General features: G+C 46.3%; 7 protein-coding genes and 1 long non-coding RNA gene across 31 annotated transcripts; 1 reads left to right on the top strand and 7 right to left on the bottom strand.

Annotated features, from left to right (window-relative positions):
• Positions 1-568: 568 nt before the first annotated feature.
• On the bottom strand, positions 569-3,994 carry LOC136195781 (uncharacterized). Of its 3 annotated transcripts, none has more exons than XM_065985257.1 (8): positions 3,523-3,994; positions 3,042-3,465; positions 2,613-2,990; positions 2,274-2,558; positions 1,925-2,221; positions 1,635-1,868; positions 1,480-1,579; positions 569-1,424 (listed from the first exon to the last, which is right to left on the bottom strand). In XM_065985257.1, exons 2-8 carry the CDS (start codon positions 3,124-3,126, stop codon positions 944-946), a joined length of 1,860 nt encoding a protein of 619 aa, XP_065841329.1. In that variant the 5' UTR covers positions 3,127-3,465; positions 3,523-3,994; the 3' UTR covers positions 569-943. The 3 variants fall into 3 exon arrangements, 2 of the variants coding, with proteins under 2 accessions (XP_065841329.1, XP_065841321.1); XR_010671945.1 differs by having other exon boundaries at positions 573-652; positions 702-1,424; positions 3,042-3,994; XM_065985249.1 differs by having other exon boundaries at positions 3,042-3,994.
• A 287-nt stretch (positions 3,995-4,281) lies between these two features.
• On the bottom strand, positions 4,282-6,826 carry LOC136195867 (roundabout homolog 2-like). Of its 3 annotated transcripts, none has more exons than XR_010672005.1 (8): positions 6,717-6,826; positions 6,246-6,321; positions 5,814-6,185; positions 5,466-5,759; positions 5,048-5,356; positions 4,721-4,993; positions 4,572-4,671; positions 4,282-4,522 (listed from the first exon to the last, which is right to left on the bottom strand). XR_010672005.1 is itself a non-coding variant. In XM_065985365.1 (8 exons), the coding sequence occupies exons 4-8, from the start codon at positions 5,322-5,324 to the stop codon at positions 4,396-4,398; spliced, it is 729 nt and encodes a 242-aa protein (XP_065841437.1). In that variant the 5' UTR covers positions 5,325-5,356; positions 5,466-5,759; positions 5,814-6,185; positions 6,246-6,820; the 3' UTR covers positions 4,282-4,395. The 3 variants fall into 3 exon arrangements, 2 of the variants coding, with proteins under 2 accessions (XP_065841437.1, XP_065841433.1); XM_065985365.1 differs by having other exon boundaries at positions 4,282-4,445; positions 4,494-4,522; positions 6,246-6,820; XM_065985361.1 differs by having other exon boundaries at positions 6,246-6,820.
• A 22-nt stretch (positions 6,827-6,848) lies between these two features.
• Positions 6,849-13,790, bottom strand: LOC136195801 (uncharacterized). Of its 14 annotated transcripts, none has more exons than XR_010671973.1 (20): positions 13,707-13,789; positions 13,492-13,652; positions 13,365-13,440; positions 12,540-13,313; positions 12,271-12,486; positions 12,086-12,222; positions 11,962-12,027; positions 11,594-11,908; positions 10,502-11,541; positions 10,352-10,447; positions 10,211-10,270; positions 10,077-10,157; positions 9,357-9,765; positions 8,998-9,298; positions 8,659-8,942; positions 8,319-8,598; positions 7,900-8,263; positions 7,669-7,844; positions 7,306-7,617; positions 6,849-7,243 (listed from the first exon to the last, which is right to left on the bottom strand). XR_010671973.1 is itself a non-coding variant. In XM_065985268.1 (20 exons), exons 16-20 carry the CDS (start codon positions 8,229-8,231, stop codon positions 7,203-7,205), a joined length of 816 nt encoding a protein of 271 aa, XP_065841340.1. In that variant the 5' UTR covers positions 8,232-8,263; positions 8,319-8,598; positions 8,659-8,942; positions 8,998-9,298; positions 9,357-9,765; positions 10,077-10,295; positions 10,352-10,447; positions 10,502-11,541; positions 11,594-11,908; positions 11,962-12,027; positions 12,086-12,222; positions 12,271-12,486; positions 12,540-13,313; positions 13,365-13,440; positions 13,492-13,652; positions 13,707-13,780; the 3' UTR covers positions 6,868-7,202. The 14 variants fall into 14 exon arrangements, 1 of the variants encoding a protein (XP_065841340.1); XR_010671969.1 differs by having other exon boundaries at positions 10,077-10,295; positions 12,540-12,844; positions 12,904-13,313; XR_010671958.1 differs by having other exon boundaries at positions 8,659-8,745; positions 8,793-8,942; positions 10,077-10,295; positions 13,707-13,788.
• LOC136195768 (uncharacterized) lies at positions 13,537-17,043 on the top strand. 2 transcript variants are annotated; one of them, XM_065985230.1, is made up of 2 exons: positions 13,537-13,607; positions 13,866-17,043. In XM_065985230.1, the coding sequence occupies exons 1-2, from the start codon at positions 13,561-13,563 to the stop codon at positions 16,933-16,935; spliced, it is 3,117 nt and encodes a 1,038-aa protein (XP_065841302.1). In that variant the 5' UTR covers positions 13,537-13,560; the 3' UTR covers positions 16,936-17,043. The 2 variants fall into 2 exon arrangements, with proteins under 2 accessions (XP_065841302.1, XP_065841310.1); XM_065985238.1 differs by having other exon boundaries at positions 13,562-13,815.
• Positions 16,563-17,839, bottom strand: LOC136195886 (uncharacterized). Its single transcript, XR_010672010.1, has 3 exons — positions 17,065-17,839; positions 16,854-17,009; positions 16,563-16,803 (listed from the first exon to the last, which is right to left on the bottom strand). It is a non-coding gene; the product is annotated as an uncharacterized lncRNA (long non-coding RNA).
• A 1,649-nt stretch (positions 17,840-19,488) lies between these two features.
• Positions 19,489-24,590, bottom strand: LOC136195840 (uncharacterized). Of its 6 annotated transcripts, none has more exons than XM_065985318.1 (16): positions 24,518-24,590; positions 24,257-24,468; positions 24,049-24,200; positions 23,928-23,998; positions 22,876-23,558; positions 22,698-22,793; positions 22,405-22,639; positions 22,183-22,344; positions 21,586-21,955; positions 21,229-21,531; positions 20,903-21,182; positions 20,588-20,855; positions 20,152-20,521; positions 20,027-20,093; positions 19,686-19,972; positions 19,489-19,632 (listed from the first exon to the last, which is right to left on the bottom strand). In XM_065985318.1, the coding sequence occupies exons 11-15, from the start codon at positions 20,912-20,914 to the stop codon at positions 19,895-19,897; spliced, it is 795 nt and encodes a 264-aa protein (XP_065841390.1). In that variant the 5' UTR covers positions 20,915-21,182; positions 21,229-21,531; positions 21,586-21,955; positions 22,183-22,344; positions 22,405-22,639; positions 22,698-22,793; positions 22,876-23,558; positions 23,928-23,998; positions 24,049-24,200; positions 24,257-24,468; positions 24,518-24,590; the 3' UTR covers positions 19,489-19,632; positions 19,686-19,894. The 6 variants fall into 6 exon arrangements, with proteins under 6 accessions (XP_065841390.1, XP_065841407.1, XP_065841386.1 ...); XM_065985335.1 differs by having other exon boundaries at positions 22,399-22,639; positions 22,876-23,009; XM_065985314.1 differs by having other exon boundaries at positions 22,876-23,009.
• A 467-nt stretch (positions 24,591-25,057) lies between these two features.
• On the bottom strand, positions 25,058-26,025 carry LOC136192638 (uncharacterized). The gene is made up of 4 exons (XM_065981310.1): positions 25,845-26,025; positions 25,507-25,795; positions 25,371-25,458; positions 25,058-25,319 (listed from the first exon to the last, which is right to left on the bottom strand). Exons 2-4 carry the CDS (start codon positions 25,691-25,693, stop codon positions 25,070-25,072), a joined length of 525 nt encoding a protein of 174 aa, XP_065837382.1. The 5' UTR covers positions 25,694-25,795; positions 25,845-26,025; the 3' UTR covers positions 25,058-25,069.
• LOC136199517 (protein amalgam-like) lies at positions 25,834-27,054 on the bottom strand. Its single transcript, XM_065989732.1, has 4 exons — positions 26,975-27,054; positions 26,544-26,927; positions 26,201-26,488; positions 25,834-26,141 (listed from the first exon to the last, which is right to left on the bottom strand). The coding sequence occupies exons 1-4, from the start codon at positions 27,027-27,029 to the stop codon at positions 25,834-25,836; spliced, it is 1,035 nt and encodes a 344-aa protein (XP_065845804.1). The 5' UTR covers positions 27,030-27,054.
• Between the last annotated feature and the right edge of the window lie 211 nt (positions 27,055-27,265).

Here is a 27,265-nt window from a genome sequence, read left to right as displayed (position 1 = left end):
GATGAGCTAAAGACTTCATCGCTGCGCAAGCTTCTTCAAAACGAATCGAGAAACAATCCGAGGAAGGTGTACTGTACTCAAATGAAAAATGCAAATTTGGATGACGCAATACCTAAAATATAAATAGATAGCCAAATAGAAAATACATCTAAAGTTTAGCTGAGATGAGCGAGCCAGCGGCAATCAATAGCAAAAAAACGTTAGAGAAACGTCTGCCACCGCTACCTCAGCTCACTAGCGAATATCTTATGGCAGTGGAAATCGGACCGAAGCGTGCGAAGCTCACAGGTCCCCAGACTACAGAAAAGCCGCGCAGACGTGCATCAACCCTTTTACAGCGGCGGAAGTTGGCACAAACTGTTGACTCCTGTTGGCTGCTTGTCTGTTTTCGGCCCTAATTTTCGGCGTCGCCCGTTTCTCACCAAAAAGACTGTCGCCAAGCTCTTTCATTCGACGAGAGACACCAATGAAGGAATTTCGTTGACAATCCAAGCACAAATGAAGGAGAATTGACGTAAAGAAACGTTTTTTGAAGGCAATGAAACGAGACGAACTCCCGGATACTTGGTACGTTGATACATTCTTGTCATTTGTAATTTATTGGTTGCTAAAATTGAAATTTGAGTAAAAAACCTTGCTAGTGATTGAGCATCTGTTTGGAAGAAATTGACTATGAAACGACATATCACAAAAAAACAGACCTTCGAATGGCTTTGTCTGAATCTTTACGCCGTATCTTCTCTTGGCTACGGGAAGAGTTTAATTTATCTCGTCACTTCGTGAGTTACTGTGTGCTGCTCCTTCCTGGCCTCGGTCAGTTTGGTACAATGTTGACTAAATGAATCTGACGGATATCAAATAAAAGTTCCATACAGCAGACGACATTTAGAAACAAAACCATAAAATTTTTTTCTGTGCCATCGTGATCTCATATCCACGAATTTTATGGTTGTTGACCACTGACCTTAATCTGAGGAGGGTCGTCCATGTCAGAAACCAATAGAGTGGTGTCTACAGATCCATAGCTCCGATTCGAGTAAAAGTTTGTTCTAAGACCTTCCTCTTTCGTTTCTGGTGGCTGAGACGGCTTGTGTCTTGTCGCGGGAGCCACATTCAAGAGCTGCTGCTGTGAGAGCTGTTCTTGCTGCTCCTGGTGGTGGTGGTTTTGCTGGTTTCGCTGTTTCTGTTGCTGGTTTTGATGCTTCTGCTGCTGCTGCAACAGCAATGGCGTCGACGGCGACGGCGGCAGTGACGATGGAGGCGACTGCGATGGCGGTGGCAGTGAGGACGGCGGCGGCGACGGTGGTGGTGGCAGCGACGGCGGTGGTGACGGTGGCAGTGACGGTGACAGGGAGGATGACGGCGGCGACGGTGGTCGTGACGGCGGCGTCTGTGCCGACGGCGTCTGTTCCGGAGTAGGACGCCTGCGAGATGCGGAATAACTGCTTAGCGGGCAATTTGAAGGTACCTTTCTCTTACCGCGTGGGGCGTTTCATAACAGTACATGTAGCAACGCTAATAATGATCAGGATCGTAACAGCCAAACCGCCAACTAACAACTCGAAGGCAGAGCTTTTATCTAAACGTGAAAACGTAAAGAAAACAGTTTCCCGCACAGTCTCAATGTAGGTCACCTTCGAGGTTTATTGTCATCACACTAATTTGTCCAGTATTGTTCGCTACACATGAGTAGTTACCAAATAAATAACTTCCTGATTGAAACGTTGCCCTTCCGTCGCTTTCATTAAGAAGAGACATGTCGGGATTGTATAGGGAAACAAACGGCACCGGTTCGCCGGATGCCTCGCACACTACGTGAAGAACGCCATTCTCTACTTTTGAAGTAAAATAATCAATGTTGGCGTTTCCTATTATAAAAATCCAGGTAAAAGATAAAAACAATTGAGCAATTCAATTCACTAACGAAACAGAGCGACGGCGAGTGTCGCAGATGACGTGCCTCTTCCCCCAACGCCATTATCTGCCGAACAGTTGCAGCTTCCAACGTCTTGCTTCGAGAAGTTTGCTAATAAAAGGAAGACGCGCTCTCCTATTGAATCGTTGCTTTGGCCACCGCTACAGCTGATATTCACCCAGGGCACGGGAAAACCTCTCGCACGGCACTGAAGCGTTACGTCCTGGCCTTGAGGTATCCACATATGCTTCTGATTGCAGTTCTCGTCACTATCATCATTTGAGAAGCACGTAACTTTAGCACGATCTGTAATAAGTACAATCACTCACTAACTGATCGTTAGTAAAGGTGAGCATACCATGTACAAAGACGGTGTGTCGTTGATATGCCGTTTCTGCTGAATTCTCGGCAACGCAAAAGTATGTTCCATGATCACGCAGATGAGCCCACTGCTTTGTGTAATTGTGGCATAAAAGAGACGACGAGACATGAAAGTCTTCGTCTACATAGCGATCGTGGTGTTTTAAGTGCATGGTCGTTGAATTGTCCGAGCAAGAGTTTGCCATTAGGCAGCAGTCGATCTCTAACGGTTTCCAACGCTCAACTGTTATCGTTTCATTTTTGCCCGCAAAAACGATTTTCCCTGAAGTAAAGAAGACATAATACAAAGTTAAACAACTTCATAAATTGGCATTACCAGAGAGAACGGTTATCGGTACACTTCTCCTATCCACTGAGCTACCTCTAGTCAATTTGCAGGTATACTTTCCTTCGTCGGTCAATTGAACGTCGTACATTCCAAACTTGCACCCAGCAAATTTTAAAACGTCCGGAGAGTCCATGGCCGGCACAGTGATGTTCCAATGCCAGCAGTCAATTGTGTGACGATCGTCCGCTCGAATGGGCTCGTCGTTGTGACTAATCGACATAAAACAGGGTTCCGGTGACGATTCGTCGTCGCACATAGCGCTGCATTCGACGAAAGCTCCGGGATTCGAATGAAGACACAGGGTCTCGGAGCCGCCGTATATGGTGATTTTGATAGGGGACTTCAACGCGTCGTCAACCTGTTCGTCTGTGACGAGAAACGCGCACTCGATAAACGCAGCTGAGGAAAATGGTTTACCTGTCTGCGGCAAGCTTGCGATGAAGGCGAAAGTGATGAAAAGAAAACTCTTCCTCGTGCGTCTTTGACGACGTTTCGACTTCATTTTTACTCAATCGATTGCTTGAAATCAAGTTTTAATCACCTGGCTGCAGTGGTTTGGGTACGTTGGGGGCGGATTGAGTACTGTGAGATCGAGCTGCGAGATCACGCGAGACCATGCACGTACAGTGCGGTACTCGTAGAGCTCATTTGAGCTGAACTGCACATCAACCGGACCTCTATAGCTTTGGCTTTGGCTGCTCACCTCCAAACTCCGTTACACTGTATATTGAGAGTTTGACGTCGATGTACAGCAAACCTCCCGACCAACATCATAATTCCGGATTACCTGCTCAAACAGGCCTCGAACAATACTTTCGTTTTCATACTGCGAATGTGGACGCTAGGGAGACGAGTTCAATCGAAGGATTGGGAAACCCAAAGCACTTGAGAGAGAAACCTCCGTCAACCAGCACACAATGAGAAGGCGAGTCGAGCTTGTTCACGATTTTGCAGATTTTGCTCAGTTTCACTCTGTTGTGACGGTCTCAAACGATACACTGATATCGTTTTTGACACTGTGCGTCGTCAGAACTGCACTAGACAGCGACTTTACAGAGAAAAACGGCGCTCGAAATTTGGAGGCGGGGCGAAAAGAAGTTTGGGGGTTTTAGGGCTCTTTCTCTGCCAAGGAGCACCGTTTCTCAAGCGACGATCGCGTTTGATAAGCAAAAGCTGTCTCCAACACGTTTCAAACCTCGGCTCTAAGGCGTTTTCGAAAGATACGACTAAACGCTGCTTTACGCAACGGCGTGACAGCACCAAGAACGCTTCTTGCTGCTTCGCAACTAAATAAGGAGCGTCGTACCTTGTAGGCGATCGCAGAGGCAGCTTGCTTTGCACTCGCAGTCTCGCAAGTGTTCTAGAACGTATTGTACGGGCACGTAGACGACGAAATAATTATCTTCTTTACCTGGGTTGAAATGAACTTCTACAAAAAGCCAATATTAGCTACAATTTATGGTGTGAGGTCAGTTTGGTACCGCGAGGTCAAAGGGACAACCAATCCCCATCGTTTTATTGGGAATCAGAGAGGTGACCCAAATTGAATAAAAAAGTTAGATTCCAGGGTTTAAAAAATCATCCCATAAATAGAAGCTTTTTCCACACACTATTCTACCTGTCGCGGAATCGCACGTACGAGCGCATCTCTAGAGCGTAGGATTAGGATATAAATTGACCCAGGTACAGACAGACTAATCACAAAAAATGACAAAATCGTAGAAAGGAGAATCGCTCAATGTAGATGGCCGCTTGGGGAGTCCTGATGCTCTTAATCAGGCATTTGAGGAGGAAGAGTGCCAGAGTCCTGGTTAGCAGCGACTATAGGAGCAGTATCGCTTGAAATACTTCCATACTCTCCGTACTCACTTCGTACCCGACGAGAAGAGTGATGCAATCTAGGGGCAGGTAGATGCGGTCAGCAGCACCAACAAGAAACGAACACACCTTTTTGCAACTGGCGATAAGATTACCGCGAGCAAAACAGCGAAAAGACATGCTGCAACAGTTGAAATGACGATGACCCAAATGTCCGGAGTACCGGTATCTGAAAAATTAGTTACTAACTGGCGAATTTTGGCTTCCAACTTACTCACCTGTAGTGCATAGTTGATGCACTTTTGATACATTTCCACAAACGTTTGCCACTCTGCAAACGTACGCCCCGTTTGGGCTACCGTTTGTAATTTTATAAACAGCTTCGCCATTGCGTGCTACAATGCCCGTGGACGCTGGAGGGATGAGTTCAATCGAAGGGTTGGGACACCCATGCGCTAGGCACTTCAGAGAGAAACCTCCGTCGACCGGCAAACACTGAGAAGACGAGCTGGGCTTGGGAGAAACGTAAAAAGAAATACTCGGAGGAGATTCTACGTAACAAGAAGTCAAGCATAAAAGGAAGAGATTTTCAGATCCGCTCTCACCGCAAACAATCAGAGTGATACTGACATTGACGACGCCAACTTTATTCTCAGCCCGGCAGACGTACGTGCCGTTGTCGACTCTGCTTGCATTTGTTACAGTAAACATGGCCGTTGCTGATCCACCGCCGACGAGCTGCGGCAACGACGACGACTCGCCTGACTTTACGTGCATCACGGTCACGTTTGGCACAGGATTACCGTTTCCTGTGCAGAAGAAATCGACGACGCGACCTTTGCACGCAACGACGACATCGCGGTCTGACTCATTTGTATCCATCACCACCGAAAATTCGATAATTTCAGGTCAAACTGAAAGGAGAAACGTAAGTGAAGAATAGGCGTACCAAAACAGCGGCGTAAAAATACGCAAACGCTTTCTATTCCAGTCAGATACGACAACACTACTACTTGACCATACCTGCTGCTTCAAAGAGGTTGGGCAGATTCTTGGTCACATTGCCTTGTTCGTTCTGCACCCAGCACTCGTATCTTCCAGCGTTCGTCTCATTCAAAAACGGCACAGCGTACGTTGAAAAGAGGCTCCCTTTCTTTTCCTTTTTGACCACCCGCGTCTTATTGTGTACCCATCGGATTATAGGAAGCGGATAAACCCCTGAATTGACATGGCACGTCATCGAGAACGACGACCCGGCGACGACGGCTCCATCGTCGGGCATCTGCACGAGAGTCAGATCCGACGGCCGAAGCTTAGCTGCGCGCGCGCAAAAAAGTCGTAATGCAAAACGGCAAGGCCTTTCTACCTTACATAGAACTTTGATTGTGGAACTCTTGCAGCTCATGTAAGTCCCGTCTCGGTAAAGAATGCAAGCGAGGCGTCCTTTGTCGTCGCGCGACACGTTTTTGACAACAAGAGAACAATATGAGAGGCCACGGACAGTCTCAAACGGATAGGGGTTGGGAGGGTAAAAGCAATGGAGCTCATATCGAGACCCAGTTTCTTTTATTGACTTGTCGCCGAGAAGCATTTCGAGTGTATAGCGAGAGCCGACCGACTCCGATGCCGTGCAAGTGCTCCTACATTCGATGCCGCTGACACGCGATCCTTCGCGCCATTCGCAACTGGGAACACTCAGAGAGAAATCGCACGGAACGTAATAGTCACGGTGATCGCATTCGTCTATACAGAGGCCCATGCTGAAGTTCATCAACTAATTAATCACAGCCATGCACTGCTCACCCTCGGATGAGACGAGATACGCTGCTACCAGAAATAGAAGACGTTTCTGCATCATGTTATGGCCGCTTAATTAGATCTAGAACGGGAAGGTTGAGTATCTTGTTTGGCTCAGCTAGAGCCAAATCAACGTGAGTGATTCACAATAACAACGAGAATGTGTGAACATCGTCGAGTTTGCCACGATATGCGTACTGGTAGTGCTGTACTCTCTGTTGGGTCCAGTCCGTGTTATACGGCACCGTTTTCTCTGTTTCCTCGTTCATATCTGTGTTTCGTTAGTGACTATGCGGACAGCTCATTGATTGGGGGCCCCACTCCAGAAAAAGAAGAGCTTTCACCTATAACCTAATGCTAACCCTCCCAATGTCCGCCCCCAACGCGGCCTAAGTGGTCGCGTTATAAAGGAAAAAAAAGAACGAAACAAAACAAAGATGACCACAGTTACTGTCTTCGGTTTATTCCAGTTCTCACCAAAAGACCATCCCTAAGCTCTTTCATCTAACACAAATGGAGCAACTTCGCCGACAGTCCAGACACAAAAGAAGGCGAAATGACCGAAAACGTTTTCAGAACGACTAGCGAATTCCCGGATATATCCTAACACTGATGCTCAACCACTGACAAGCAGTATTTTTACTCAAACTCCTCAATCAGCAATTTTAGAAGCCAACAAATTAATGCGTTTGGCAGACATTTTTAAAGATCTTTATGAAACGACAGATAAAGCAGACCGTGTACTGCAGCTCTGTCTGAGTCTTTACGCTGTGTTTTCTTTCAAACACGGAGAGAGAGTTTGATTTATCTTGTTAGCTACTGAGTTGCTGTGCCCTGCTCCTTTCCTGGCCTTGGTACAATGTTGAATAATGAATCTGACTGAAAAACGGGTTTGCAGACGGTGAAACACGAGGATGACGGCCGTTACAAAAGTAAGCAACGATAGGGAATGACGTTCGACATCTACTTTTTCTCAAAAGATGCGGACAAAAGCAGCTCGCTTTCTAAATGCCAATTTAGAATTGATCAATTATTTAGCACAAGAACACTTTGTCGAGAATCTCACCTTGGTTGGGTTTGAGAACTGGAAAATCCATGTAGAGTTTTTCAACGAGATCCATCTCTTCAAGGACCAGAAGAGCTTTGTGCACGGTATGGAGAAAACTGCTTTCCGGTTTAGGGTCCGAGTTGGTGTTTTCACCGATCCATTTTCGTAAGCAATAATCCGCCCAATAGGAGCCTGGGCGTCTGGAGTTCTTAGCCTCCTCGACGACGGACTCGAGGAAACGGATTCCGTCTTGCAACGAAGGCTCGATCACACGAAAAACGTCTTTCCAATTGTAGCAAATTACGTTTGAAACAATCGCAATTTGTTTATCTATTTTTTAAAAAATACTCTTCGTAACAAATTATAAAATAATTGCTTTACCTATATTGTCGTCCTCCGCCGTTCGTGATACTTCGGCATCACCTGCAATTGCTTGTGACAGAACCGACGGAGTGTGGTCAGCCTTACCATCCAGTGATGAAAGCAAGGGCGTAGTTTCGTTCCTGGGCTGAGATTCTGTACTTTTCCTTTGTGGACTTCGGAATCTTCCGATGCACCTTCCGATGCAAAAGAAACAATAGAACAACGCAAACATGAGTCAAGAAGCATTACCTTATAACTCCCAAAGTTACCACAAGAAGAATCAAAAGGGCAAAAACCCCAATGCCGGTGCCGGTGATAGCCGCCTGGGAACAATACCGAACGTGTTCCTCTAAAAACCTTGTCGCGTTGCTGAATTGATTTCCAGCAAAGCAGCTGTAGTTTCCAGTCTTCGTGACAGTTGCGCAGGTCTTTTCTCCTATGCCCGTTGCCGAATTCAAGACCTTTCCTTTGGAATTCAATATTCGAACGGTCAGTGAGTTATTTCCGGCAGTCGCTGAGCAGCACAGCGTAGAGCCTTCGGGGCGGCACTGTTGATTGCCGTCACTTTCGTTTGAATGCATCAGTGTCGTCACGTTGTGAAATGCAATCACAACTAATGTAAGAAAAATTGATCGCGTTTGATGAATATTGTAAAGCACTCATCTTACCACTCAAACGAAGGGTGTGTCTTGACGTGACGTTTCCAACCGAATTATTAGCGAAACACGTTCTTTCACCAAGCTTGTATTGAATTTGAACGTGGTGGCTAGTCCTGTTTCAACCGCTTCTACGGGTCGCGTACTTGTACGCGTTGCCCAAGAGGGTCATATAATGAGACGGGCGGTGGAGGTTTCCCCTTCGCCTGGCACGTGAGAGTGGCTATTGTGTTTGCTGGAAGTAAACGGTTCCTTTCGCCTGTGACTGCAAGATTGAGTATCGTTGGGGGCACTACGAAGCAATGCTCAAATGATTTTATATAGTACTCTCGTCGTTTAACAAAGGCATTACTTTTGACTCTGACTTTCAAACACGCAGTGCGATTGCCAAGTTTGTTCGACGCATTGCAGCAGTACACACCGTCGTTATATCCAGTGGCTGAAGGAAAAATTTGATTGTAATCGTATTATTGATCTGTTTCCCACTATAATTATGGCCGTTGCGCGACACGATTAGGCGAGGACGCGGATAGCCTTCGGCGGTGCAGTTGAGAGAATCGGCTTCATGGTAGTCGATCAGCACAGAATGATTCTCCGCAAAATACGGCCTCGAGGAAATGTTCACTATCGGCGCAACTATGCATATAAACAGAAACTCAAATATCTATTAGTTCATTCGCTTGTGACTTACAGTTAACGTCCAATGTGGTGCTCGTGCCGGAATCGATGATCACGGCGCCGTCGTTCTGGGATATAACGACGCATTGGTATACGCCTGCATCCTTTCGATTCACCGACTTCAATGTGTAGTCGAACTCACCCACGATACTCTGCTCGTTGCTGTCCTTCGACTGTATGACGTCACCTGAACGTCTCCACTGAACGAACAAGTCCAAGAGGTCGTCTTGCGGATTAATTCGACATTTCAATACGACGCTATCGGTTTCGTTGACGTCAAGCGTTTGACTCAGCAGTATCGATGATAAATTTTTCTGCAAAAAGAGCACATGTATTGCGGCTAACGTTTCATTTTCTTTTCTCGAGTCTCACGATAAACTTGAACTCCCACTTGAGCGCGAGCCGCTTGGATCGAATGGCTCAAGCTTTCGACTTGACAGCTGTACTGGCCGGCGTCTTCCGTGACTACATTGGCGATTCCCAATACGCAGAACGCTTTGCTCACGTTCGCAAATCCGCCGTTGGGCGGTGTGCACTTGACGGAGTAGTGATCGTCTGTCTTGCCGCCGGGAGTCATGGGAACAAAAGGAACTTTTGGATGATTGGCTGGGTCTGGCTGGGTCTGGGGACAACGACAAACTGATTCGCAGGCCGTTCGTTGAGGAGCTGCCGTTGCAAAACAGAAAGGCTTTGTTTGTCGTTTCTCCTAGGACCAGATACTTCTGAGGCCGGGGAATATTGATGTAGGCGGCAATCTTCGCTTTGACGCCGGCAAATAGTGCTAAAGAAGTCTCGGTTAGACTAAGAGACAGGTGAGGTAAGAGGGGAGGGAAGAGGGAGGAGAAGGAGAGGGGCCATCAGCTGACGATATGTGGGAGCGTTTTCGAAAGTGAAACCATAGATCAGAGCCCCTTTGCCCTTCTCTTCGAAGAAACGACCGGTCCCCCGTTTGCAGACCCCCACACAACGCCGAGAAAACCGAGATCGTGGGGCTTAATAGGAAAACTGAGTAGAACTCATGCGCACGCTTTTACGTAAACGGAAGTTAGGAATCTAAGGAATCAAGGTATAATATAGAGCGCCAAATCCTACCAAGTATTGCCACAATGCAAATCCCTAGCTGAAGCATTGTGACCTTCACTTGACCCTCCAAGCATTCCCACAATCAATGGTCTACAAACAACGTCTCCCGGAATACATAGAAAGGATTCGAGTTATGTCATTGCCTTGTGACTACAATGCTGCTGCCTCCTACGCATGGGACATTTCCCACTTTCATCCCATCCCTCAAAAACAAGACGCGCAAGGTAGCTTAGACGATTCAACATGAGAGCTAAACAGTATGTCTCTCTCTCCCTCTCTCTTACCTAATTGGCGTAAAGCAATTGTTCCAAGCCGGAAAGACGACGTGGCCTTTCCACGCGATGATCCCTCGGCCAAATATTGAATAATTTCAGGATCAGCTAAGAGACAAACGTAAGTGAAAAAACAGTATGCCCTCAATGAACAGTACACACCCTCGGCAGATGTTTTTTACATTTAGTAGAAATGAAATAATCAGCAAGTTTGACGGGGAGTCTTACCCAACGCAGATCCCAAGTGAAACATTTAATTTGCAGGCTCCCCCAAGAACCCTGCTGTGCGTATGACTTATTAGATTGTCTCCCACGTATGAGAAGACATACACTATTGCTAAGGGCCTTTTTCTTCTATACACTATTGCGAACAGGGCCTGACGGAAAATATATACCGCCTACCGGCGGAGTACGAACAATGCCTGACGGAATATATATACCGCCTGCCGGAAAAGTACAAACACCGCCTGACGAAATATATACACCGCCTGCCGGAGGAGTACGAACATTGCCTGACAGAATATATATACCGCTTGCCGGAGAAGTACGAAAATTCCCTGACGAAATATATATACGGCCTGCCGGCAGAGTACCAACAACGCCTGCCGGAGGAGTACGAACAATGCCTGACGGAATATATACACCGCCTGACGGAATATATATACCGCCTGGAGGCGGAGTACAAACAACGCCTGAGGAAATATATATACCGCTTACCGGCGGAGTACGAACGCCTGACGGAATATATATACCGCCTGCAGGCGGAGTACGAACAACGCCTGACGGAATATATGCCTGCAGGCGGAGTACGAACACCGCCTGACGGAATATATATACCGCCTGCAGGCGGCGTACGAACAATGCCTGACGGAATATATATACCGCTTGCCGGCGGAGTACGAACACCGCCTGACGGAATATATATACCGCCTGCCGGAAGAGTACGAACAACGCCTGACGGAATATATATACCGCCTACCGGCGGAGTACGAACATCCCCTGACGAAAAAATATACCGCCTGCAGGCGGAGTACGAACATCCCCTGACAGAATATATATACCGCCTCCGGCGGAGTACCTGCCGGAATATATACACCTCTGGGAACGCATTGACACTCGGCCAATCGTTCAGCTACAAGAATAATTCCCTTTTTATGATCCGCAGCTATGAGATGCTTAGTCAAAGACTGTGCTCCCTCCTCCTATAAAATCCTTAGACTACACAATACTTTACTATTGACTATTGAGCCCCACTTTAACTAATTCTGCCAGCTGATCTTTCGCTGATCGAGCAAACGCACGATGACACGTAACGAGAATACGAACGGACTATATATATATATGCACGCAATTATTTAAGTTTCCTAAGGAATCTAAGGAATCATCAGTAAGCCAATTGGTTTAGGTATATTGGAGAGACGGAGATCGTTTGCATTTGGGGAGGTATGAAGTATAATAGAGCGCCAAATCCTACCAAGTATTGCCACAATGCAAATCCCTAGCTGAAGCATCTTGTTTCAATCATTGTGACCTTCAGTTGACCCTCCAAGCATTCCCACAATCAATGATCTATAAACAACGTCTCCCGGAATACATAGAAAGGATTCGAGTTATGTCATTGCCTTGTGACTATTCTGCAACGCTGCTGCCTCCTACGCATGGGGACATTCCCCACTCCCATCCCATCCCTCAGAAACAAGACGCGCACGGTAGCTTAGACGATGTCTCTCTCTCCTTCGCTCTTACCTAATTGACGTAAAGCAATGTACGCGAGGACGCCGTTTGACGCCAAAAATTAGGAACTTTGCTAGCCGAGTCTTCTCGGAGCGTGCAACTTGCTGTCCTGTAGACTTAACTAGAAGTCGTGAGCCTACCTAAACCATCTGAAACGCTGTTAGATCATACATTTAGATGGAACTACACGTGCGCACCTATAGCGCTGTTTAGCAGCAGGAGGCAGCTCCCGGTGTCGTTGTGCCAGCTCAACTCGAGCACTCCCATAATCTTGTTCTGCATGATTTTTAGAGGATTCAAAAGCACAATTTTGAGAGTTATTAGAACCAAGAATGTACTGCAGAATCTTTAAGCTGTATTTTCTCTTGACTATATGGGGAGACTTTGATTCATCTCGTCACTCGTCAAACAATCTACAAGAATATTTTAGAAATAGATCTCAACTGCACGCAAAGAATTTGCCTACTGGTACAAAAACGGTGCTGAAGACGAATGAAGACACAGCTTCTTGGAGCCGCCAAATATGTTGATCTCGATAAGGACTTTAGCGGTTCCAACGCATCGCCAACCCCGTTCGTCTTCGAGAGGATACTCGATAGATGTAATTTTTGCAGCGTACGTAAGCCCCAGACAGTGTGGAAAGTAAGGCTTCCACTCTCAAGTCATTAACTTTTTGTCGAATCACGATCAGATTTTCGTCAAGAAAGTGGTCTTGCGGTCACTAGACGGATCGCGCGTTACGATTGAGCTGCTCCGCGCGGACGGGAGGCTCTATCAAAGTCGTTCTTCCGTCGTTATTTTCTTTGTGCTGTTTTGACAGCGAGCAATACCAGGTTGTCATCTAGTCCTGATGCTCGCTCGTTTTCCTGGTCTCCCCGGCCTTTTTCTTCTTCTTCTTTGATCAACATCTGAAACGACGTCAGCCTTCTGCCAATCGTACCAGTCAGAAAAAAATTGAGCCAGGAAAGAATTTTGATTGACCCTTTTCCGTGAATTAACGGCTCATTCCGTAGGTTCTCCTCGTCGAAATGCTGATCCCACAAGGCGCGTGGTCTCCGCTGGCAAGTCCAGAGCGTAGCGCCGTATTATAGGGTCGTAGCCGCTTATATCCCTAGCAAGTTCAATCTCCAGTACGGAGACTGACGTTTCCTACCTGCTGCGCCGCAGTGCTTGCTTTGCTGATGCATCACAATTGAGTGTAATTGGGTTACTCTCTGAGCGAATGAAGAAAAGATGCAACCTAATTTAATAATAAAATTAGCTTTCTGCGACTGTAGCAATACAAACGCACCAACAAATTTACAGTTTTGGTGCAAAATAGCAAATTTCATACATGATCGAAGCGGATCCAGACTAACTAGACGTTTCTAAGGCACAAAAAAGTTTAGGTGACGTCATTCTTTAGGCAATTGCCACACCTCAAAGCTAACTTCGTTAGAAGTTCTTGGAAGTCCCCTACAGAACACGGATGTTAGAGTGCTCAGACAATGGCACGAGTTTTTGGCTGGATTCTTCTTCTGACGCTACTAAACCGGTGTGTTTACCAGCGCGTACATAATCTAAGCACCTTGGCAAAACCCTGAGATGCTAATCTAGTGAGCCCAGATTGAAGCCTAGGTACATGTAGCCGTACGTCTCGCTGAGTCGCTCTCGCCGCGGCAGCGTACTGTAGAGCTGTCCTTCACTCTACCTGGCCTGCTGTAGAGGCTTGGGACTTGAGGGGTCCCCAGTCGCTGTTCTAGGTGCGCGTGCGTGCATATGGCTAAACTGTATTAACAATTATTTTTTCCAGACCTTCTCCAATGAGCTCCCAGTTAGAAATGTGCTCTCTGGATAACTGCAAGTACAAAGACAACTGTGGATGTCCTATGGGAGTCCCAAACATGCCGAACCCGCGAGAAAACCCGATGTTTATAATGATAATTGCTTACGGCAAGATAACGAGAAGCTTTTTTAGCACGATGGAAGCAATTTTGAATGACATCAGCGCAACTGACTCTTGCCATAAACATTCAATAACGTATTTGTTTCAAACTAGCGATGGCTTCGACGAAACAGTTGTTCGAGATGCTCTTGAAAAAAGACACGAAGTCGGATGTTATCCTAAACCTCCTTCGGCGAACGCTTCCGCAAACGAATGGAGCGGTGCTCTTCGCGAATGCATTGAAAAGCTGAACAAAATAATAAAAGACTCAGAGTCCATGAAAGACGAGGACGAGGACGACAAACATGTGAAATCGTGCAGAGCACATGACTTCATACTCAATGAGAATTTGTTTCAAGCCTACAGTGATCTCGCACACGAGCATGAAAACCTAAGCATTTTAGCTGATCTCTCCTACCGTGTACGACAACCGATGTACCCTTTTACTTTATCGTACCCCACGATTTTGTGCAACAACGACACTACAAATGGCAGTACTCCACTTTGTCCCGGAGTGCTAACTAAACCCTGGATCATTTCGAACAACGCAATTTTCTTTAGTGAAAAAGACGTCTGCTACTCATTAGAAAGCTGCATGAAACTAGAAAGCAAGCAAGAAGATTTTGTTGAAGTCTTTAGAAAGAATATGAGGTATCGTGCAAACGCAGAGCTAAAGTTTCATGGATACTATCAAGCTAGACAACCATTCACAATCAACATTGAGAGTACATTTTTTGACAATTATCCAGAGGGTGCCACAAAGCTAAGGAATGTCCTTCGAGCTTTGGTAAATGAGTCTGGAAAATCTGTTTATTTTCTTAACGCTACGTCGCTTATTCGCTGGCTAACCTGGCATACGGGAGTACCAACTGCGCTGGAACTTAGAGACAAGGAGTACATTAAAATTCGTGTATTTAGATGCTGGCATTATCCTGGGCCGAAAGAAAAGGCAGTTTCAATCTCGTATTGTATTCTAAGTTATTTGCTGTTTTTTGTATCTGTGATCATAATAATCATCACATGCTGCCGCTGTCGCTGCTGTCCCGGCAGCTGCCTAAAGTGCCACCAAGAATGCCAGTGCCACCAAGAATGCCACTGTACATGTAAATGCTACGGTGAGATTGAACTAAGCTATCATGTTGGGAAGGGGAAGACGCCATCGTTTACTAATTGGATGTCTCCATTTCTACAATTCGTTGTTGATCAAATAAGCTTTCTTTCACCGCTTGGAATCATTGTTGTGCTTTCCATAGAATCAAAGACAGAATCACAAACAAAATCCACTCGGACTCAGATTTTGAAGGTTGTAGTTAAGGTATCGATGATCTTTATTTGGCTTGGCTTCAGTATCTTTGCGTCAATTTATCCAGCTTATCATGCATTTGATGAAAGCACACACAATAATCTAAAAACAAGTGCCATTGGCCTAACAATTTCCTTGGCCGTTATGTCACTGATTATTCTTGTTCTTTCTCTCGTGTCTCTATACTCTCTAAGAGAAAGCATTGTTGACCTTCAGACTTTTTTGAGAGAACAAATTATCGACTCAACTGAGGATACGGTGGTACAGCTTCCTTCAAAAATGAGCACAAGGATATGGGGAATTCTTTTTATGCTTGCAGATATTGTCTACACTGGGATGATAGTTTGGAATGCTTGGCATCCTCGCGGTGTAGGGCTGCTAGATGGATGGCTAGATTTTGATGACATTTCCTTCTTTATTGCATATGGCATGTATTGGCGGATGTCTGGTTTCTACTTTCTTATTTTCTTTGCGTGGGCCGACGGATGGATAATGGTAAACAGATTCATAAAAGCTAAAATTGACAATAAAACGGGCTGGAGCCAAATACATAGAATTGAGGAGGCAAAGAGCAATCAAACTACTGGGAAACAAACGGTTTCTGTTCAAAACAGTGACGACGATGATGATGAAAAAAGGCCACGCCGAGGAATGTCAGAATATGGTGCGTTATATGTGAGACTTAAGAGCACTCACAAAGCCAAAGGTGCTAGAAAAGATTATGGGGATGACAGCCAGAGATCTGTTGGCGATGACATCAGGGCTACTACTGGTACATCTGGTAACAATTCAGATGCACGTGATACTAGTAGCGTCAGTGATGGCACTAGCAAGGCCAAAGATTCTGAAAAAGATGATAAAGATAGCAGCCAGAGATCTGGATCTGGCGGTGATGCACCAGTGACAGACATGATGCTTGACAGTAATGACACAAGCAAGGCCAAAGATGCAAAAAAGGATGAAGGAGATGACAGCCAGAGATCTGTTTGTGATGGCCAGGGACCTATCAGGGCTACCACTGGTACATCTGGTAACAATTCTAGAGCAGGTGCTTCCAACGACAACGTAAAAGATGATGCACGTGATACTAGTAGCCAGAGGCATGACAGTGATGGCACTAGCAAGGCCAAAGACGCTAAAAAAGATGATGGAGATGACATAGTAGAATTACCCTCTATAACTAGTGAACAAAAAGATGACGCAAGTGATACTAGTCGCAAGAGACATAGCAGTGCTACCACTAATAGCACCAAGGCCAAAGATGCAGAAAAAGATGGCCAGGAAATACTAGAAAAGTTTAAGAAAAATTTCTTAAAGTACCGTTCTGCAATTGATTTCTTCATTGTCGTCGAAAGCATCAGTACCTTAGCTAACATCACTTTTACAATTTTTCTAATTCCGCACCTAACTTCTCAGTGGGATCATCTTGGTTTCAATGGAAGATTTTTGTTTTCGACTTTCTTTGCCGTAGCAGTGTTGCACATTTTTGTTCCTAATGTGATACTAAAGGCGCATTCAAGCAGCCAAGACGACATTAAACCGATTACTCAAACCTTTCCAACTCTTGTGGCGTCTTTTTATTATCCAGCTGTAGTATTTTTTCAGTTTTTAGTTTCTCACTATTCTTCGCGTTAGTGGTACGATTTTGTAGCAGCAAGTGTTCTATGTGGTTACTTCACTGGTCAACTTGTTAATTTAACAGTTGATTTCTTTTTTGAGTACAGAATAATATTTCTCCAGAAAAAGCGACTATGCAGCACTTACTTCTATCGCTTTCAATGGCTGGAAGTCGGACAAGTCCGAAATGCAACATCGTCCGTCTCATCGATAACGTGGTTCATGCAGGTGGGCTGGCCAACAATGTAGTGTACCTAGAAAGAAATCACCGGTGTGGCGTGGGGAGATTCAACCACGGTCACCGCCGCCGCCTATGTACGTCTGACTCAAGTGTGTCGTGGTAATGTGTTTTCTGTTCTAAACGGCGTTATTGCCTAACTTTGCTGCTGTCTGCACTTGGCCCTGTTGGTTACACTGTGGTTAGCAGTTGAAGGAGAAAAGAAATCACATCCTCGCGTCCCGTCCCTACTGAATACGGAGTCTCGCTGACATTGCCCAGAATAACAACGCAGATATAAACGCTGGAAGAAAATCGTCGGCGCCTGCGGGACCGTCACTAACAACAGCGTGAAGGATCTCTGAGAGCTACTATGGCTTTGCTCGTTCTGCTCAATTCCGGATTGCTTATCTAACGATACACTGGTATCGCTCTTGGCACTTCGCGTCGACAGACCTGCACTAGAGAGCGAATTCGCGAGAAAAACGGCGCTCGAAAATTTGGAGGCGGGGCGAGAGCCGTTTGGGGTTTTTACGGCTTTCTCTGCCAAGGACCACTTTTCCACAATAGACAGTGGCCACCTTATACCAGGGTCAATATTTCGTTCGTTCGTTCGTTGCAATCGTCGCTTGAGAAACGGTGTTTTCGGCCCAGGGGTTTTCTACGTCGCTAATTTCTCACCAACAGACGCGATATACGCTCTTCCGCTTGACGAGAGACACAAATGAAGTAATGTAGCAACTTCGTCGACAGTCCAGACAGAGTCCAGACACAAACGAAGGCGAAACGACCTAAGGAAGCAGTCGTTGACGAACTCCCGGATGTTTGGTGCTACCATCGCCCCTGCCTTTAGGACAAGCCCAGGGACAAGCCAGTCGTAATCAGTTGGCTGCTAAAATTGCTAGCTGAAGAATTCTAAAAATTCTTGTCAATGGTTGAGCATGTGTTTGGCAGAAATTGAGAACTCTATGGCACGACAGATAAGAAAACAGACCCACAAGTGACTATTGCCGACTATTAGTCACTTGTGGGTCTGTTTTTCTTACTGTGACTTTATCTGAGTTTTTACGCTGTGTCTTCTCTTGACCAAGAGAAGAGTTTGTTTTTTCTAGTCACTTCCTGAGTTGCTGTGTGCTTCTCCTTTCCTGGCCTCGGCCTGTTTTGCCTCAAAAGAGAAGCAGATTCGTGAATTCCCTCAGCTAGAGGTCGCACTCTCCTAATTAAGGCCCAATAATGCAGGTTTGTGCAGTCTTTTACATGAAAAGAAGCGTTTTGAAACAGAGGAACTTCAGAAGATCGTCCCGGACGCGAGATCCGGCTATTTACCTAAAGAGACTTCGCAATCTGCTGCCACTCCCAAATCAAAGCAGCTCCAAATCGTGAAAGCAAATGTACAGCAGAGGATTCTAAAAGACAATGCATGAGAGTACTAATTTTCAAGTTCTTTTTGCATGTGCCACCGTGACTGGCTGTGATAGTAAGTAAAGCGGCATCATTTTGACTCGGAATTGTTGACCCATGATCAACCAAACAGAGGAGGATCGCTCATATCAGAAATCAATGAAGTAGTTTCTGTAGATCCATCGCTTTCAGTTGACAGAAAGGCCGCCCTAAGATCGCGCTCTTCCTCTTCTTGCGGTCGAGACAACATGGGTCTCGGCATCGGCGCCAGATTCTGGTGACGGTGACGGCGGCGACGTTGATAAGGGGTGCTTGCGCTCGCGCTTTGTGAAAATCACTGCGAAAAGCACAGCAATACAAAGAAAGAACTAGGAATCCAATATGTACAAGTAAAATACGGTCACCCACGTCTCTGCCCCGGCCACGTTAGGAATGCGAGGCCAGGCCCCACTGTGTAAAACGTACAGTACGTTTTATATCTATGGTGTGACCATAGATAGTATACACGGTAGTACTATCTATGGTGTGACCACGGATAGTACTCTACAATCCGTGGTGGGACATACCGGCAATAGATCTGTTTTGTCAACGATTTATTTATTTTGTCGTCGCACACACCATGGCTTTCAATGAAGACAGAGCTCGGAGCCACCGAGTATTTTGATCTCGATAAGGGACTCAAACGCCATCGGCATTCTGTTTGTCTGTGAGAGGACAACGCTTACCCAATAAATAGCAAAACGATTTACCTGCTCGAGTCTTATGGGGGATGCTTGCGATGAAAGCAAAAGCAGTCAGTAAAGTTCGGTAATACGCGCTTCTTGGGTCCATCTTGTTCGCTTCAGCGCTTCAGCTTAATCTAGTTCGCCAGAGAGAGTCTCGATTTGACGAAGTTTGGGGACTCCCCGTCTCTCGGCGCACGCGAGAGATCACGTTCGCTTGACACCTCAATGCACAAATTTGAACTAAGGATTTCACAACGACATGAAGACAGTGCTGGCGACGGACAACAAAGGAAAGTCGTGCCAATGGTAGTTACTCGCATTCGTCTCGCACCAAAGGAGAAACAATCAATTACGTTCTTCGCCGGAAACTTCCTATATATGCCAGTCACTAAGAAAAAGCAACAAACCAATTAATAAAGACTCACGGTGCTAAGAGTCGGAAAGAGATTGCAGAGTCTTTGGACAAGTTCGCTGTTTCCCATGTTGTCAACGGCGTTGTACACGGCCATGAGAAAATCCTGGCCCGGATTTTCATTGTTCCAAATTTGCAGACAGTGCGCCGCCCAATAGGCGTCGTCTCGGTTGGAATTTCGGGCTTTCTTTAGAATGGAATCGACAAATTTGCTTTTGCCGTTCAAGGGTGGTTCCATCGCACGAAAAACGTTTGGCCAAACGGGAGTGATGACGTCGGAAACGATCTCGATTTGCTTATCTGTTAATACAGAGAATGTCTCTCAACACACCACTAATAATTATATGTATATACCTTGTGTCTTTGGCGAGGAGAGCAAGGGCTTTTTTCGTCGAATCGCATTGAAAAATTTCTTCGCCAGCTTTGAAAACAAAAACTACTAAGTCTTAAGAAGCCACACCATCAAATAGGAGACTAACCTGAAAAAATTTCTCCTTCTAAATTTCACAAGCACAAACAGCAGGACGAGCAAAAGAGCGCCAATTACGACGCAACTCACAATGACGCTTGTGGCAAAAGCATCGTCTGGATACATGCATACAGTCAGCGTTCGCTCGAAAAAGATGTGATGCGTGCTTGCAATGCAGGTATAGACGCCCGGAGTGCTTACAACAGCACATATCTTGTTTTTCACGCCGATGGTGGAGTTGATAACAGTTCCCTTAGACGAAAGTATTTCGGTGACTAAGCCATCTCCATCCGCTGACGCCGTGCAACACAACGCAACCGATGAGCCTTCAGGAAAGCACGTCTCGTTCGAATGCGTCATCTCACGGAAGTCAACTGTAACTTTAGTAAAATAAAAATACCGTTCTTTTGATCAGTATAAGGCTATCAAATTATAGCGAGTCTTACGATTGGTGGGAATGTTGGTGATTGACATTTCACTCCAGACCGAATTGTTCGCACGACAATGGTAAACGCCTCCAATAGCCAAACTCGTATTCAGACAAACCCAAGCGCCCTCTGTTCCAGAGACTCCTATGCGTTTTCCACGCGGATCACGTATGGAGACCCAAGGGCGAGGGTTTTCCCTTTGCCAGACATTACAATTCAATGTCTGCGTCGTCGAAGCAATGATCTTTCTTGGCAACCGTTTCGAAACTTTGTATTTCCAGAGGAACTGCATTGCGATTTCAAAACATTTTTATTGCGCTTCTGGCAACTTACCGTCTTTGACATTGACTGTCAAGCACATCTCGTGGCCGTTAGAATCGCTGCAACAATACCGGCCGGCGTCACTTTGTTGCTGAAGAAATTTTCAGCGTAATGGTATTATCTGTCTTCTGCTTCAAAGGAACGGTCTCGTTATTATGTGTCAAAGTAATGCGAGGAACAGGATATCCTTTAGCGACACAAATTAGGGTATCGTCGGCATAGTAATCCAGTGTGACAACGCTGTCATTGGGAGCAGTAAATGGGATTGACGAGAGATACGGCAATGAAGTAACTGCGCAAAAAAAAATTCACAATGAAATAAGCGAAGATTCGCTTACATTTTATATTCACAGTAGTGCTGTTGCCAGAATCAATGACTACATCGCCGTCGTTCACGGAACGAATGACGCATCTGTAAACTCCGGCATTGCTTTGTTGTGCCGATGAAACCGCGTAGGTAAACGGATTATCCAAAGTATTGCTGACCTTCCGCGAACCCACGGCGTAGCCCGAACGTCTCCACTCCACGTTCAAGTCAGCAGTATACTTTTGCTGGTTGATCCGACAGGACAGGCTGAAGGGCTCAGATGTACTAAGAGTAATTTCTTTCTGATTGTTCGTAGGAGCCAGTATAAATTTATCTACACGGAATGCTCGATGCAAACAAATACGTCCAACGTGGAAAAAACACTCACCAAATATTCGGAGCTCCGCTTGTTTCGTCTTTGTCTGCCCTTGCTGTAAGGACTGCACCCGGCAGGTGTACCTGCCAACATCTGTAGTTTTCACGCTCTTGATACTGAATGCGCAGGAAGCCTTGTCGACAGGCACGAATGCACTGTCGGCCTCTTCAGGTACGCAACTAAATGAATAGCGGCCAACGTTGGAGGAAGAAATATCGATGCCATTTTGTAGCAGATTGATATTTAGTGATTTCGTCGAATCTCCCCCACGCAACAAAGAATGTCGTCGCTTGTCGTTTCGCCGAGAATCAAGTACTTTTGAGGTCGAGAAAAACAATGGTAGCGTTCAGAAGTATAGCGTCGCTACAGGAAATCGCCACACCTAAAACGGAACGAGTGCTGGATCTCTCCGAGAATTCCCTGGTGGCTACCTACGATTTTACGTCACACCAAACTTCAAACCAAAATTTCGAAAGGGTCAAACGACTAATCTAATGCATGGAATACGTTGCGACGTCCTCGAAAACCTATCTCGAGAATCTTTGAGGTGTGGGGACTCACGAACTTGAGTGTTTGAGGAGGGAAACCGGAGCTTTTTAGATAACTCACCGATTAGTATAGTGGCAGAGCAAAGTTGGCGAAAGCAGATCATCCGGCGCGCCTCAACCATTCCGCGGTGACTTCGCTCGCTCGCAACTGATTGCAAAATGACGTCAAACCGGTTTGTTGCCATGAGACGAAGCGGAAGTCACGCGCTGCTTTCGCCAACTCCTTTCAGTATGACAACATTATCACGAGAGCAAAAGGAAAACAACTGGAAAGTACCATTACCGTGTGTAGCTCCACTTCGTCGATCTGGATTGCAGCTTAGAGCGATGGCACCATTGTTGTTGGCGTCGCCGTCAATGCCGGCACTAGCCTTCGACTCAAAGTGATACCACTTGAGGAAACCGTCTTTACTCGTGCCGTCACCGACTGCGGTTCGTCGCCTGCGCCGTTCGTTGGCCGAGCCATAATAGGACGAGCTTTCCGAGCTTCACTTATATTTTTAGTACATTGGCTTCCGCTAATAGGGTCACATAGTTCAACCTTGCAAAGCATGAAAATTTTAGCACACAATTTACCTGAGCAATTTAGACTTCCGTCTAATGAGTCGGTTCAAGCTTGCAAGGCACGTCACTTCTACGGAACTTCATTTCATTTTCAGCAAAGATGATTCCCTAAAATCGAACGGTCAAGCTTGCAAGACGCGTCAACGCTAAGTAGACCGGACGCTTGTAGGGCTTTCGAAAAGTAGCGTACCCGGAAAGACGCCCGCTACATAAACCGTGCTACCAAGCACCAGTGTTCCATTGTCAAACAATCGAGCCATTCTCAGGAACGTTTCGACGATGCTTTCAACCGTCAGTCTTCTGCTTTGCTTCGTTTCGTTGTACCTGACCGTTAAAATGTCAAAAAACGCGTCTCCTTCACGTAGCAAATTTTTAAAAATTTAAAAAGGTTACGACACTTGATACAAACCACACGGAAGACGGTGCTATGGAGGTTTATCCGGTACCAGAGGTATCTCACAGGCGCAGCGGAGCTATTGGACTAGGAAGGCCGGAGCCCTTGTCGGGTGAGGAGAATGACCGACCACCGGGCCATGATGGTCAAACCCTTGGGGAGAGTTTCCAACTCCCTTCTATCCTAGCCAAGAGCTCATGCTCCTGCTACTGATAGGTATATGGAAACGCTGGGTATATATATAACAACCCTGCCTGGGTCACTTCCACTGCAGCTGTTCGCCACAAAAAGTGCGCTGATTGAGCTAAAACTACTCTCAATCGGCCGCAAATACGTTTCTGACCATAACCGCGAATGAATTTTGTCGCAAATCAATCTAGAAACGCGAAAAAAACGAAAATAAAACGCGTTCCACGTACGCAAAACACGCCCAGTCACGCTACACATGACGTCAGTTGTAAGACGCATGACAAAATGGTCTATACGAGCAAGTAGAGGCAAAAAATCAGCCGCGAAGTAAATTGAAGGTCTATTCTAAACACATTCAGTCGCTAGTTGGACGCGAAAAGCGAACGGATACGAAGAAACGGCAATGCGCCCGGTCAGCAAAAGCTAGGTGATATATGGCGCCTCTATAAACAGGCACAGCGAAACGTGCGCTACGCCAATGGATTAAATAGAGACTATGCTACGCCTAAACGAGGATCAGGACAGGCGCGCCGCGCGCCGGCACTCGTTGACTGAGTACTGGAGCACCGCGCACGCGCTGGCTCTCGTCAAATTATCTGAGCGGGGGAGCTGCAATCCTTCAAACGTTTCTCCGCGTTTCGAACGCTACGTCTACTTACCAGAACTGACTCGCGGTAAGACGGTGACACATCGATCGAATATATTCCTCGCGTGGTTCACTTGCTTGTGCCTACCATTCAACAAACACATAAATTATGACAGTTTCGTTTCCCTTCCCACCTCATTTCCATTTCGGTCTCAACCAAACGGGAACGCAGCGCGAATCTTCATCGAGCGCCCGAAATTCGTTCTGGCTTTCCTCCCATTTGGCGTATTTGATCCAATTCGTCATCTGTAGTCCGTCGATTCTTTCGAATGTTATCCTCGTAGCCCTAAAGGAGTACAGTACGTGTAACGTCTCAAAACCACGCCCTCGCGAGCTGTAGACCTTTCTTTTTCCGAAGTCGAAAATCCGCGAGCTCTTCCGGATCGGTTATTTTTCGCATTGGAGCCTAGTTTTATCGGCTCTTTGCAAAGATCAGCGATCGTTTCGGATGCTCGCCGGTTTGACGTGACGGCTTCGAGCTGGCGTTCCTTCGCTTCGCGAAGAAGCTGTTCGGCCGTGATTTGCATGCACATCAGGGCAAATTTGTCCTTCACCTGATAAACAGACACTTTCTAAGAATATTTTGGTGACTGCTAGACCTGCCTGAGCGACTTTAGGCACATGTTACGCTACGGCCTTGCTTCGCAGGAGCGGCCATTTTGACTCGCTCTACACGTGACGTGTTTACATGTATGTATCCAGGCGCGATGTCATGAGATCACGATGACGTTCCAATAGACTACGTCACTCTATAGAGAATCGTAACATGTATTCCGAATAATTTTAAAGCAGCTCCAAATGTGAATGTACAGCAGACGACACTAAAACATCTACAGTACAATAATTTTTTTCTTGTACCATCGTGTGATTATAGCTGTTGACCACTGACCTAAATCTGAGGAGGGTCATGCATGTCAGAAACCAATGAAGTAGATCCATAGCTGCTTGCATCATAGATGTAATAGAAGCATGTTCGGTGGCGTAGCGCGGCGCTAGATACGTAAATAAAATCTATACAATCATATGATACAATGTAGTCTGAATGATTAAATCACAGGGCATAATGCACCGTAGATGTAAGATTTATACTCCATAGGTAAAATAAGAGTTATTCAGAGACATATCTCTCTTGTGCTAGTAGAGAACAGAGACCTCTTAGACATGAGACTCGCTTAGCTGCTGACCGTTTGGAGGGTCATCATGAGCATCAGAAGGAACGGCCGGATAATCGTCAGGAATTATGGGAGGAGTGCTCCGCGTCTCGGTGTCCTGGTTATCAATGATTGTTGTACTGTTTCGATCACTGTCATTCGCATAGTAGCTGCTTCTGGGATCAGGAAGAAGAGGAGTATTATCTGAAGCAGCACAACGCGTTTCCAAGCTATCATTTCTCGAAGAATGCACGCTGTAAACAAATGCATAGAGTGAAAGATCAGCAATACAAAGAAATTCTTACTTGAATCTTCGAGTGGATACTTTTCGTATGACGGCAACTACAATAATAAGCGCTGCAACAAGAACAGCGACGAAGATGGACGAAAAATCTAAGAAACGGTAAACGCTGACCAACACTAACAACCATTTGTACTCACCTGTAGTCGGAGTAGTGCATAAATTATACACTTTTGATGTATTTCCACAAGCGTTTTCCACTCTGCAAACGTACGTTCCGTTTGGGCTATCCTTCGTAATTTTATAAACAGCTTCGCCTTCGTGTGCTACAAAAACCCCGTGTGGACGCTGGGGAGACGAGTTCAATCGAAGGACTGGGAAACCCATGTGCAAAGCACTTCAGAGAGAAACCTCCGTCAACCGGCACGCACTGAGAAGTCGAGTTGAGCTTGGGAGAAACGTCAAAAGAAGAAATACTCGGAGGAGCTTCTACATAAACGCAGAGATAAGAATGAAGAAACGATCAATTAAAATTTACCGCAAACAATCAGGGTGATATTGGCATAGACGGAGTCAACTTTATTCTCAGCCTGGCACACGTAGGTGCCGTCGTCGACGCTGCTCGCATTCGTCACAATAAATATACCTGTTGCTGATCCACCGCCGGCGAGTTGCGACAACGACGACTCGTTCCCGTGCGTCACGGTTACGGTCGGCACAGGATTCCCGTTTCCTGTGCAGAAAAAGTCTACGATGCGACCTTTCCACGCGACGACGACGTCGCGGGTTGTCTCGTTGTAACCCTTCGCCGAAAATTCGATAATTTCAGGACGAACTGAAAGAAGAAACGAAGAACAAGCGTGCTAAAACCGCGGGGTGCAAATAGTACCATACCCGCTGCCTCAAAGAGGTTTGGCAGATTCTTGCTTGCACTGCCTTCTTCGTTCTTCACCCAGCACCCATATCTGCCACCGTTGGTCTCATTCAAAGACGGCACATGGTACGTCGATAAGAGACCCCTTTCCTCTTTGACGACTCGCGTCTCATTGTGCATCCATTGGATTGTAGGAGGCTTATGAACCCCAGCATTGACATCGCATGTCATTGAGAACGACGACCCGTCGACGACGGCTCCGTCGTCAGGCGTCTGCATGAGAGTCAGATCCGACGGTAGAGGCTTTGCTACACACAAAAAGAAGTCGTCATCCAAAGAAGCAAGACCTTTCTACCACCTTACATAGAATTTTGATGTCGCAGTGCTTGCCGCCGATGTGAGTCTCGTCCCGGTGAAGATTGCAAGCGAGGAGTCCGGCGTCTTCGCGCGACGCGTTCTTGACGACGAGAAAACACGCCGGGCGCACGGCGGCACTCAGCCACGGCCCGTCGATGGGAAAGTGTTCGAAGCATTCGAGCTCAAATCGAGACTCCGAGTCATTCTGCTTGATTGGCTTGTCGTGGAAAAGCATCTTGAGTGTATAGCGAGCGCCGGGCGGCTCCGTTTCCGTGCAAGCGCTCGTGCAGTTAATGCCGCTGACGAGCGATCCTTCGAGCCATTCGTGTTTCGGCACGAAGAGGGAGAAATTGCAGGGGGTGTAATAGCCAAGGTGATGGCACGGTTCGTCTGTGCGGACCCATATGCATTGTAATTCGCCGCCATGCACTGCTTACCCTCGGATGCGACGAAATACGCTGCTACCAGCAATAGAAGACGCTTCTGCATCATTTTACGAGCGTTTTAGCCTAGAACGGGAAGTCTGAGTATCTTGCTGGCTCTGAGCCAAGTGACTCGGTTTTCGCTCTGCATTTTCCAAAGGAGCACCTGACTAAAGTATTCCGAAACGTAAACTGTGCACAGTAGGTAAACAACGCAAACAACGAAAACAACAAAAAATGTGTAGATAAGCGCCTGGCGTCGAGTTTGCTCAAATCCAGTGCTGTATATACTCTCTCGCATTCCTA

This window comes from Oscarella lobularis, chromosome 1 (assembly GCF_947507565.1).
Source record: "Oscarella lobularis chromosome 1, ooOscLobu1.1, whole genome shotgun sequence".
Classification (NCBI taxonomy): domain Eukaryota; kingdom Metazoa; phylum Porifera; class Homoscleromorpha; order Homosclerophorida; family Oscarellidae; genus Oscarella; species Oscarella lobularis.
This window is presented reverse-complemented; position numbering and strand designations above follow the sequence as displayed.